Source organism: Bos indicus x Bos taurus, chromosome 10, assembly GCF_003369695.1.
Source record: "Bos indicus x Bos taurus breed Angus x Brahman F1 hybrid chromosome 10, Bos_hybrid_MaternalHap_v2.0, whole genome shotgun sequence".
Classification (NCBI taxonomy): Eukaryota; Metazoa; Chordata; class Mammalia; order Artiodactyla; family Bovidae; genus Bos; species Bos indicus x Bos taurus.
Genome location: NC_040085.1, coordinates 29847569 through 29857640, shown reverse-complemented (window position 1 = coordinate 29857640; position 10072 = coordinate 29847569). Strand labels below are relative to the sequence as shown.

At 58.3% G+C, this 10072-nt stretch overlaps 1 protein-coding gene across 1 annotated transcript; it reads left to right on the top strand.

Annotated features, from left to right (window-relative positions):
* Window positions 1-472: 472 nt before the first annotated feature.
* Window positions 473-9369, top strand: ANKRD63 (ankyrin repeat domain 63). Its single transcript, XM_027553514.1, has one exon. The coding sequence runs from the start codon at window positions 5204-5206 to the stop codon at window positions 6350-6352; it is 1149 nt and encodes a 382-aa protein (XP_027409315.1). The 5' UTR covers window positions 473-5203; the 3' UTR covers window positions 6353-9369.
* Window positions 9370-10072: the final 703 nt, after the last annotated feature.

Genomic DNA, 10072 nt, shown 5'->3' with positions numbered 1-10072 from the left:
CAGAGCACAGTGGAAAAGCCCTGCCTCTGGGTTTGAAGAGGATTCACTTCCCCTTCTGCCAGCCCTGATGCCATAACCACTGGAAAATGACATCACCCTTCTGCTCCACTCCCCATCCAAATGTGGCCTCCTTGCCTCTGCCCTCAGGGTTGGGGCAAAAGAGCAAAGGTGTCCCCCACCCTCTTGGGGAATCAGAATATTTCAGGCCAACTGGGCCCCTTGAGACAGATTTAGAGTGGTCAGATTTTTATATGCCTGTGGCAGTTAGGGTTGACCCCACCATGTACTGTAGGAGGCTTTGTGCTTGCATCTGCCAAGTTGCTCAGTTGTCTCCGGCTCTTTGCGACCCTATGGACTGTAGCTCGCCAGGCTCCTCTGTCCGTGGGGATTCATGGGGATTCTCCACGCAAGAATACTGGAGTGAGTTGCCATGCCCTTCTCCAGGGGATCTTCCACACCCAGGGATTGAACCTGAGTCTCTGCGGCTCCTGAGGCTCTTGTATTGCAGGCAGATTCTTTACTGCTGAGCCACTGGGGAAGCCTAACACCTATGGACACAGTCTCAAATCCCACATGAAGACAGGCCCTGGCTTGGGAAAGGAAGTGGGGGTGGTGTAGATTCTGGGAAGAGGTTGTTTTCTTATTAGAGAATTATAGCAAATGCCATTAGCTATGAGCACCTGTGCCTTTGGTAAATAAACAGGAGCCCCCTCCCCCCATCCCTCTGGGGGCCGATCTCTGGGATGCTAGCAGTCTCTCGTGGCGCGATGAGGCTGGGGCCCTGCTCATTCACAGAAGTAAGGCCTGTCATTGCTCAACCTGCATACACGCTGGAGGCAGCTAAGCCTGGGACATCTACATCCCAGGCCAGTGTCCCATCTTCAGCCCTCCAGCTGAGCACTCAGCTGCCCCCTCTCCTCCTCAACCCAGGGGTAGAACTTCACAGGGATGAGCATCCAGGCCTAAAGGAACTCACTGACCTAGCCAGAGCCAGCACTGGGCAGTTCCCAGCTTTGGTCAATGGCCGCTCACTGGAAGTAGACTTCCTGCTCTCTGCCTCTTAGTCACTTCAGGGCAGCATCCCTAGGCCTCCAGCCTGGGGCTAAGATGCCCAGGAATGGGGGAGAGGATGCAGTCCTACTTCCTGGAGAGGCTGGGGGCTTCCCAGAAAGATGGGGCAAATATCCACCTTCCTGCTTTCTGTCCTCTGGAAAAACGGCAGGGTGCCCCTGGGAACATGCCATAGTCCTTGGACCCTGGGGGTGCATTAATCTCTGGCCCCCAGGGATGTGCAGAGGAAGAACTGATGCTCTCTCTCAGGGATCTGGGCCAGGGAAGGGCACCTGAGTTCCACTCCTGTTGCAGATCTAGGGGGCTGGGGCCAGATGCCCCAGCAGCGACATGCCTCAGTTTCACCTTTTTCACAAAGAGAAAGGTCCCTACCCCCTTCCCAGTCCCACTGCTGACTCACTGCCAGAGTCCCCTGCTGACTCACCCCGTCCCCTACAACCCCCTCCCCCCAGCTCTTTGGATCTCCCAGCCACGTGCCACCAGGCCCAACCCTGCTGAGCTGGTGCAACGTGACTGGATGAGGGGGCTGGTGACACTTGAGGAAGAAAGAAGGGAGCCTGCGAGGGGGGCAGCTGCAGACAGAGTGACAGACTGCAGACCCCAGCCGCCTCTGGGAGGAAGCCCTTTGCCAGCCTGGGGCCTGCAGTGGGGGAGGCTCAGCAGGTGGGAGGGGAGGGGAGTGTGGCGTGCCTGCCTGCCCCCTGCCTGCCTCAGCTCCATCGCCTGTCAGCCTTCAGCTCCCTAAGCGACAGCTTCTAATTCCGGCTGTTGGTGCCTCTGTGCTCCAAAGCAAAGTCTCGGCTTTTTTTCATCGTTGCTATTTCTTTTCTGCTCAGAACATACTGAGCCCACAGGGAAGTCAGAGCAAAAAGGCTTTAGGGCATGAGATCTGGCATTGCCCTCGCCACCCCATCCCACCCCCCTCCACCCCATCCTACCCCACCTCTACACCATCCCACCATAGGCCTCGCTGGGCTGGTAGCACTGGCTGGAGCAACGGAACTGCTGCTCCTCCCTTAGCGTACACAGCACAGCACACCCTGACAGGCCAGAGAGAGGTCTTGCCTCAACTCCCCTTCTTCCTTCGAACTCTCTTCATCTACCACAGAGAAAAAGGACATAAATGAGGTTGGGTGGCCCAGGGAGGAGGGGCATGGCTTTTTGGGACCAGTGCCCCTTCTGTGTTCTGGCTGCTTCTCTCCTCCACCTGGGGGTGTCAGGGCCTGGCTTGTCAGGCCGGCCTGCCACACAGACTTCTGGGATACCCCCTCCCTTAGTCCTGGAAACAGAGAAAGAAGAGAAGACAGCAATTTCCTTCATGCTGGGGAAAAGGGAAATTGAGTCATGAAGAGAGGAATGCCTTTCTTCTAAAGCCTGAGAAAACAGGGAGATGATTCCTGCCTTCTTGCTAGGGTTAGAGAGTCTATTCCTACCCCAGGATGCCTCCTCCCCGCCCCGGTCTAGGGGTGGGATTGGACTTTCTGTCCTCTAACTGAGCAGCTCTTTCCTTGACACTCTAGCTTGCTGCTATTGCTTGCAGCAGGCAGGGCTGGTGTTATTGGCTTTCTTTTGCAGATGAGAGTATTCCGGCCTGGAGCCACACTGCTAGTGAATGCCTTCAAGCTGGTATTTAACTCTACTGTCAAATACTGTGCCCTTTCTGTGACACCTTGAGAGAAAATCGGCAGATCCCAGAGTAGGGGGGATAAAAAATGCAAAAAGTAAAAGGGGAGGCTTCATGGTGTGCACAGGCATACATCACATGCTCCCCCCAGGCAAGAGGGGAGTTGGGAGCCCCTGCTCCATGCTGCCGTCTATGGGGTCGCATAGAGTCGGACACGACTGAAGCAATTTAGCAGCAGCAGCAGCTCCATGACTGGTCCTTATGCCAGGTGGACATCTTGGACGCCTGGGAGCTGGAGAGAGGTGAGATGCTTAGGGTGCAGGGCCAGGCATCCACTTTGCTTCTCTGCCATCTGAGCCCACTGGCTTTTCCTAGAGACAAATCTCCCTGCCCATACCTTTCCCCAGGTAGATTCTGCTGCAAAGCTTCTGGTCACTGCTTTGCCCAGGCTGAGGACAGTGCAGTCCTCAGCCTGGACTTCATTCTGCCTTTATTTTCCTGTCTTTCATATAAAAGGACCCCGTAAAGCAGCCCTAAACATTGTCCCCTAAAGGTGTTTTTCCTGTCTCCATTCCCTGGCCTCAGCAACCCCATAGGGATGTCTACCTTGCTTCTTAGCAGCCAGATTCCATCTTGGAAGGCCTATCCTGGGAAGATCCTAGGGCCCGCCCCCCGCTCCACAATTCCCTTTTCTCCTTCAGGGACTGTCTCGGTTTTGTGTTTTACAGACCTATTCAGCCCCCAGGCCATAAACTCGGCTTTTTATGTCCTGGTCTTGTCTTCCATCTTGAGAAGGGAGGTCTCTTCCATCCTGGACCAAATTTCTGCCTCTGTATTTCCCACACCTGGGAACACACCATGCCTGGCTCACTAAAAGTCTCAGTGAATTCTGTAGTGGATTCCTGACTCACTTCTTACTTCACAAATATTCATTCCACCCTACACACCGCCACCCCCAGCAGCTCTTGGGCGCTCGGACTCCCCTCCGCCAAGGCCTGCACAACCCTCTCTCGCTGCCCAGGGTGGAGCAGCGGGCCAGAAGGAGAGAGGAAATGCTGTCTTCCTCTCAGAAGAGGTTGGCGAGTGGTAAAGGTCAGAGTCCTGTGGTCTGGGGGTGGTTTTGTGCTCAAGAGGGAGAAGGGGACCCTGGGGCGAGGCTTGCATGTCCCTTGCTCTTTCCGGGGTAGCGACGGGTCCTGAAGCAGCGGGGAGGCAGTGCCGAGGAGTTGCTAACGCGGCTGCCGCACTCTCGGATCTTAAGACGCCCGCTCCGGTCGCCGCGTCTCTGCTCCACCAGCGTCTCAGCCGCCGGGAGCTGGCGGGCGGGCGCTTTGTCGGGGTTGAAATGTCTGAGATTGGAGAGCGCACTCCCCCTCCCACCCCCGCGCCGAATGAGCGTGTGCGGGAGGAACGATTGTGCGTGCGCGCGTGATTCGCTACACTTCCAGTGGCCGTTCCCAGCCAGACCGAGCGGCCCCAGCCCCGCGCAGCGCAGGTACCCCCTCCCCGGATTTGGGGAGTGATTTACTCCCAGTCCGCCTTTCGCCGCCACCCCTAGCTCGCTTATGGTCGGGTTCTGCCCTCATGGGGTTCCATTTCCTTCCACCCACACCGCTGGGGGTAGCTCTCTTCTTCCCCGACGGGCTCGGGGTCCCGCCAGTTTCTAAGGAGCCCAGGGAACCAACTCCGGTGGGGGCGGAGGGTGGGGATTGGCCGGGTTGGGTGCACAGAGCCCTCGGCGAGCAGCCCCCGCCCCATCCCCGCTGCCGCAGTCCCAGGGAAGCGCGGAGGAGGAGCTGCTCCCCGACATCGTGGCCCACGAAGGGGTGGGCGGCGGTCAGAGGCGGTCTCCCCCGCCGGGTCCGTTTCGGCCCAGACAGCTCAGCCCGCTTCTAGGGCAGCCATTGTCATGGAGACCCCCGAGTCTATAAAACCAGGTATCCAGGCGGGTGGCAGCTCCCGCGCCACCGAGCCCCCCAAGTAAGGAGCAAGCGCCCTGGCGTGGCCCGGCCCCCGCGAGAGGGGAGGAGGCGGAGGAGCGGCGCCAGCAGATGAGGAGCGGCGCGCCCCGCCAGGGCTAGAGGCAGCCGCGCACGGCGGGCGCCACCGTCTCATCTGGGGAGCGGGGCTGCCCCGGGTGCGGGTGAGTGGCGCGGCTCCCAGCCACAAGGGACTGAGAGGCGCCGGACATCGGGAAAGCAGCGCGAGTCAGGAGGGGCCTGAGTTTCGGTTCCCGTCGTCTCGTGGCGGGCCAGGCGCGGAGCCCCGAGTAGCAAAGCAATCTACACCTTCAGGCGGGAAGCTCAAGAAAGGAGCAGAGAGACACCAGGGGTGCAGCCCAGGAGCGGCGGGGCAACTGGGGACCAAGCCGGAACCTCAGGACCCTCGGCTGCAGCCGCCCACGCAAGGAGGGGGCTATACCGGAGCACTCCCGAGCCCGGCGGGGCGCGGGAACAGGGGCGCCCCCGCGCGGAGCTGCCGGGCCGCCTGGGCGCGGCGGCCGAGGCCATGCTTAAGCCCAAGGACCTGTGCCCCCGAGCGGGTACGCGCACCTTCCTGGAGGCCATGCAAGCGGGCAAAGTGCACCTGGCTCGCTTTGTCCTGGATGCGCTGGATCGTAGCATCATCGACTGCCGGGCGGAGCAGGGCCGCACGCCGCTAATGGTGGCCGTGGGCTTACCAGACCCTGCGCTGCGCGCGCGCTTTGTGCGACTACTGCTGGAGCAGGGTGCGGCAGTGAACCTGCGGGACGAGCGCGGCCGCACAGCGCTCAGCTTGGCGTGCGAGCGCGGCCACCTGGACGCCGTGCAACTGCTGGTGCAGTTCAGCGGCGACCCCGAGGCGGCCGACTCAGCAGGCAACAGCCCGGTGATGTGGGCGGCCGCGTGCGGCCACGGGGCGGTGCTCGAGTTCCTGGTGCGCTCTTTCCGCCGCCTCGGCCTACGCCTCGACCGCACTAATCGGGCGGGCCTCACTGCCCTACAGCTGGCGGCCGCCCGCGGCCACGGGACCTGTGTGCAGGCCCTCACAGGGCCGTGGGGCCGCGCAGCCGCCGCCGCCGCGGCCCGGGGCTCCAACTCTGACAGCCCCCCTGGCCGTCCAGTCCCCGCGCCCAGCCCGGAGCGCCGACGACCCAGCCCCCGCCGCCTACCGCGGCCTCTCCTGGCGCGCTTTGCCCGAGCGGCGGGCGGTCATGGTCACGGCGGCGAGGCTGGCTCAGGGGGTAAGGGCTTCGGTCGGCACCGGCCACAGGGCTGCGAGCGGCCGGAGCTGGGCCGGAGCATGAGCCTGGCGCTGGGCGCCGTGACCGAGGAGGAGGCAGCGCGACTGCGAGCGGGAGCCCTGATGGCCCTACCGCATTCGCCCCAGTCCTCGGGGGCTGGGCGGTGGCGGTCGCAGGAGGTGCTGGAGGGAGCACCCCCAACCTTAGTGCAAGCCCCCATTGGTCTTAGCCCCCACCCCGAAGGCGATCCCGGCTCTGGCCGCTTGGGTTTGCGCCGACGCTCCACAGCTCCAGACATCCCCAGCCTGGTCGGGGAGGCATCTGGGCCCGAGAGCGGCCAGGAATTAGAGCCCAATGCTCTGCCACATTCGGTGCCCGGGCCTCAGCCTTGGCAGGGGGGCACGGAGGCCGTGGTGCTGCACGCTCAGCGGTAAATAGCCTCGAGGCTGAGTCCTGCTCTCCCCACCTTCCAATCTCTGCTCTACTGGGATTTCTTTTTCCCAGGCCCCTCACTTTCCTGGCAGTTTCTCACCCCCAGAGCCTAGAACTCGTCCCTACTGCTGAGATGAGACCTCACTCCCTCAGCCCTCTCTCTGAAAGGGACCCCTATCATTTCTTTTTTTGTGCTTGTTGATACTTCCTAAGTCTCACATTCTCTGAAGGCTTGCTGTTCCTGTTGTGAAAGCAAGGAGTAGAAGACTGGATCCATAGGCTACAACCTTCCAGCTGGACTTCCTTCCTTGCTAAGGTGCAGTCCGGCTCCCGCAGGGTTTCCTTCCCCTTGGAGGGTTTTCTCACACCCTCATCAGCCAGGCAGAGATGAGTTGACCTGCAGAACAAAGGCCTAGTCTCCCCTCTCCAGCTCCAATGATGCTGACAATAACGCCCCACACCACCTAAATCTCCCTTCCCCTTAAGCGCTGGAGTATTGGAGAAGGGGAGCCCTTCTGGACAGGAGGGAAGGAATCTGGAAGTTTAGTTTTTCTGGGGAGAAACTCCTGCCTCAAGACACTGAAAGCAGCTTTTGGGGGTGGGAGGAATGCCAGTTGTCCCTTGAACCAGGAGCTGAGTAATTCTAGCTCCCTCTGCCTGATCCAAAGATTCAACTTCATTGACAATGTGGGGTCTTCTGCCCCACCCCTCTCCCCTTGCCCAGCCCAGTTCTGGGCTCTTGAGTGATTTCCTCTCACTTTTCCTCTCACTTTAGGAGACCTGAAATGAAAAGAACACAGCCCTTCCCCCGTCCCCACCGCCTCCCAGCTCCCCCGTCCCGCACGTGGGTGCTCCGGCAGGGTGGAACGGTTGCGAAGGCTTTGCTTAATTGTATTTCTTCCAATCCTCAAAGAACTCATGTTTTGAGTCTTTGTATGTGAAGCAGAAAGCAGCGGGTCTGATCCGAGGCTTAAGAACCTGACAATGTCTCTTTAAATAGAAGCTCCGCGAGGGGGATAATTGACTGAAGTGTTTGCCACGGTAAACGGCTGCGGCGCGAGGGAGTCTGAAGCCCACACGAGCCTCAGGTCCGGGTTTAAATTATATCAAACTGGCGAGAGCTAGAAGGGGGCTGTTAAACGGTTCCTGCTTCTTGCTGGGCCGTTAATGGAGGGCAGGGCAGATGATGGATGCTAGAGGTCGAGACCAAGGACCCCTGCCTCTGCTCCAACGCGTGGGACGCAGGCTCGGCCCAGCTTCAATACTGGGCAGATTAGTGAGTCAGAGGCAACTGTGGAGAGGTGGTTAAAGGCCCTTTCCTGGCCTAGCCCTTGGTCCCCTCCTTCCTCGCCCCCGCCCTCTTCTTTGTGTCAGCCAAGCGGGAGGGGGCGGGAGGGGTCGGGAGGGTCCGGCGAATCGCGTGCCCTGCGGAAGCGCCAGCACACGCACCCGCGCGCCCAGCGGTCGTGGTAGCGGTGCGTGGGGGAGTTTTTTGTGAACCCCAGAGGTTGAGTTTGCAGCCCCTTCACCCGCCGGCAGTGGGGTCCTTTCAAGACGTCGATGTGTTCATCTTTGCAGAACGGAGGGGTTCTCGCCAGTAACTCTAAGGAAACTGCCCAGCGCGAGAATAACCTGTGACGAGAAATCGGGCCTGCGGTGAGGGGTGGGTTATCAGAGGCCGGCCTCGTGTAGGTGTCAGACGCTTGCGCAGGGCTTCCACCCCTCCAGGGTCTGCGAGGCCGCCAGGGCCCAGACTCTGGACTTGATCTCTGGTGCCCCCTGGTGGCAACACTGCGCTCTAGTTGCCCCTGGCTCGGAGTTCAGACTTCTGGTTTTGCTTGAAATCACCGCTGTGTACTTCTCCGTTCCTGTGCACTTACCCATGGAATCCTCTTCCTCTTGTAGTATGTTAAATCCGGATACTTGAAGTCATTTCACAGCAGTGAAGTGAGGGACAATGAACAAAAAACTCGCATGAGGAGTAGCAGGAGCCCAGACCCTTCACTTAGGACCCCAAGATCTTCCAAGGCTGCATGTGGAGAGCTCCTGCTGACTTCTGAGAGACTGGGAGCTTCCAACCAGTCCTTTGTGATTTCTGAACCGTGGGGCCTACTGATTCTGCACTGTTTTCTTCTGATGAGATTTGCTTTCGTTTCTGGGGTGTTTTGCCCTTTCCCCACTCTTCTCTCCCTAAATATCTGCCTCTCCTCAGTCCCACTGTCTGAGTGGCGGGTGAACTGAAAAGTTCTGAAAAAGCACCTGGAAAGCCAGAGGGAGAGGATCTGGGGTGGGATGCGGGTGGTAATTGGATGTGCCAAGTGCAAACTCCTTTTTTTCCTGATCCTTGCTTGCTCACTTATCCTTTTCCAACTGTGTTTAATTTTTATGACGTTTTTAATGGTGTAAGAATATAAGTATTTTGGCTTCTTCAAAATACCACATTGAAGACGTGGGTCTGGGTTGCATGTTGTGTTGAAGGTGCTGTCATGTTTTACGTGTCACTGACATGGGGATTTCTGGTTGAAGGTCACCTTAGGCCATCTTTATTGGGTAAACAACTTCAAGCGCTCCTCTCTGTGGAGTTGCCAAGGGTTTGATGGTTGAAAGTGCTGTTTCTAAAAAACCACAGCAGATCTTTCCTGTCTGAACTAAATTGTGTATTTTGACTGCCTTGCTGTTCTTGCAGACTTACCTGGCCCAGCTCTGTGCAAAACTTTGACATTTCACCACAATTCGCTCTCCTGAACTTCCTCTCATTGTCAGCCCCAGAACATTGAGGCTGGGGTCCTCTTGAGCTCACTCTGGTCTAGCAGAGACTTTTCGAAACATTTTGCTTTTCCAAATTCTTGTTGCTTTCATTGTTGTGAAGTCACCTGTGCCACTGGAGCTGATGTAAGCTCAGAACTGGTCTGTGTGTGAAGCTAATGACACAATGCACATGCTTTGGGAATGACACTGCAGTGGAAGGACTCTTAGAACTCAAAGGAAACAGTTAATAAATCCAGTGTTCTTCAGTTAAGAGGACTGGTGTCTTTTTGCCTTGCCAACCACTCCTGACTGTGGGCTCCCGTTGGGAGGGGGAAGGTCCCGCCTTCTCTCAGCCTCCTTCTCTGCCCAGCCCACTGCGGCTGCCTCCTGGAGGTAAGAATCAGGTGCTGCTGAGCTGGTGGGACTGGGACCCTCAGACCAGGGCAGCTGTCTAGGTGGGGTTGCGGTAAGGAGCTGTGGGGAGAAAGTCTGTGGGACTTGCTCCTCCTAGGTAAGAGGTTTCAGTGACCCTTACAGAGAGAGGGTAGGATGAGACCTCAGGAAGGAAGTGCTGGAATCAGTGTCAGAGCTAGAAGTTTAAAGACCCAAGTTTCTTGATTTCCAGTTGTGCTCTTCACAGCTCCTCATGGTCTCCTTCCTTTCTAAGAACCAAAACAGAGACCGCTTTCTCACTAGAGGCATTTCCAGGCCACTTCCTGTAGACATCTTGAGGAGAGCCGCAGCTGACTTTCCGGGGGTGGGAGAAGCAAACGGGGAATGGGAGACGCTGCTCCAGAAAGTGGTCACTATCCCTGGTGGCTGCCCCAGAGCCCCCGTGGTGGCAGCAAGCACGGCCCATGGCTCTGGCTTTCTGGGTTGAGTTCTTCTCCCCTGGGAAGGAGCTTTGTCTATTTTTCAGCTCATTCAGTCCCAAGGGCCTTTCACTTCCTGTTTCCCTCCTTCTCGGCCCTCAT

Excerpts from the sequence above, each read along its gene's own strand:
- ANKRD63 (XM_027553514.1), top strand. The coding sequence starts at position 5,204 with ATGCTTAAGCCCAAGGACCTGTGCCCCCGAGCGGGTACGCGCACCTTC.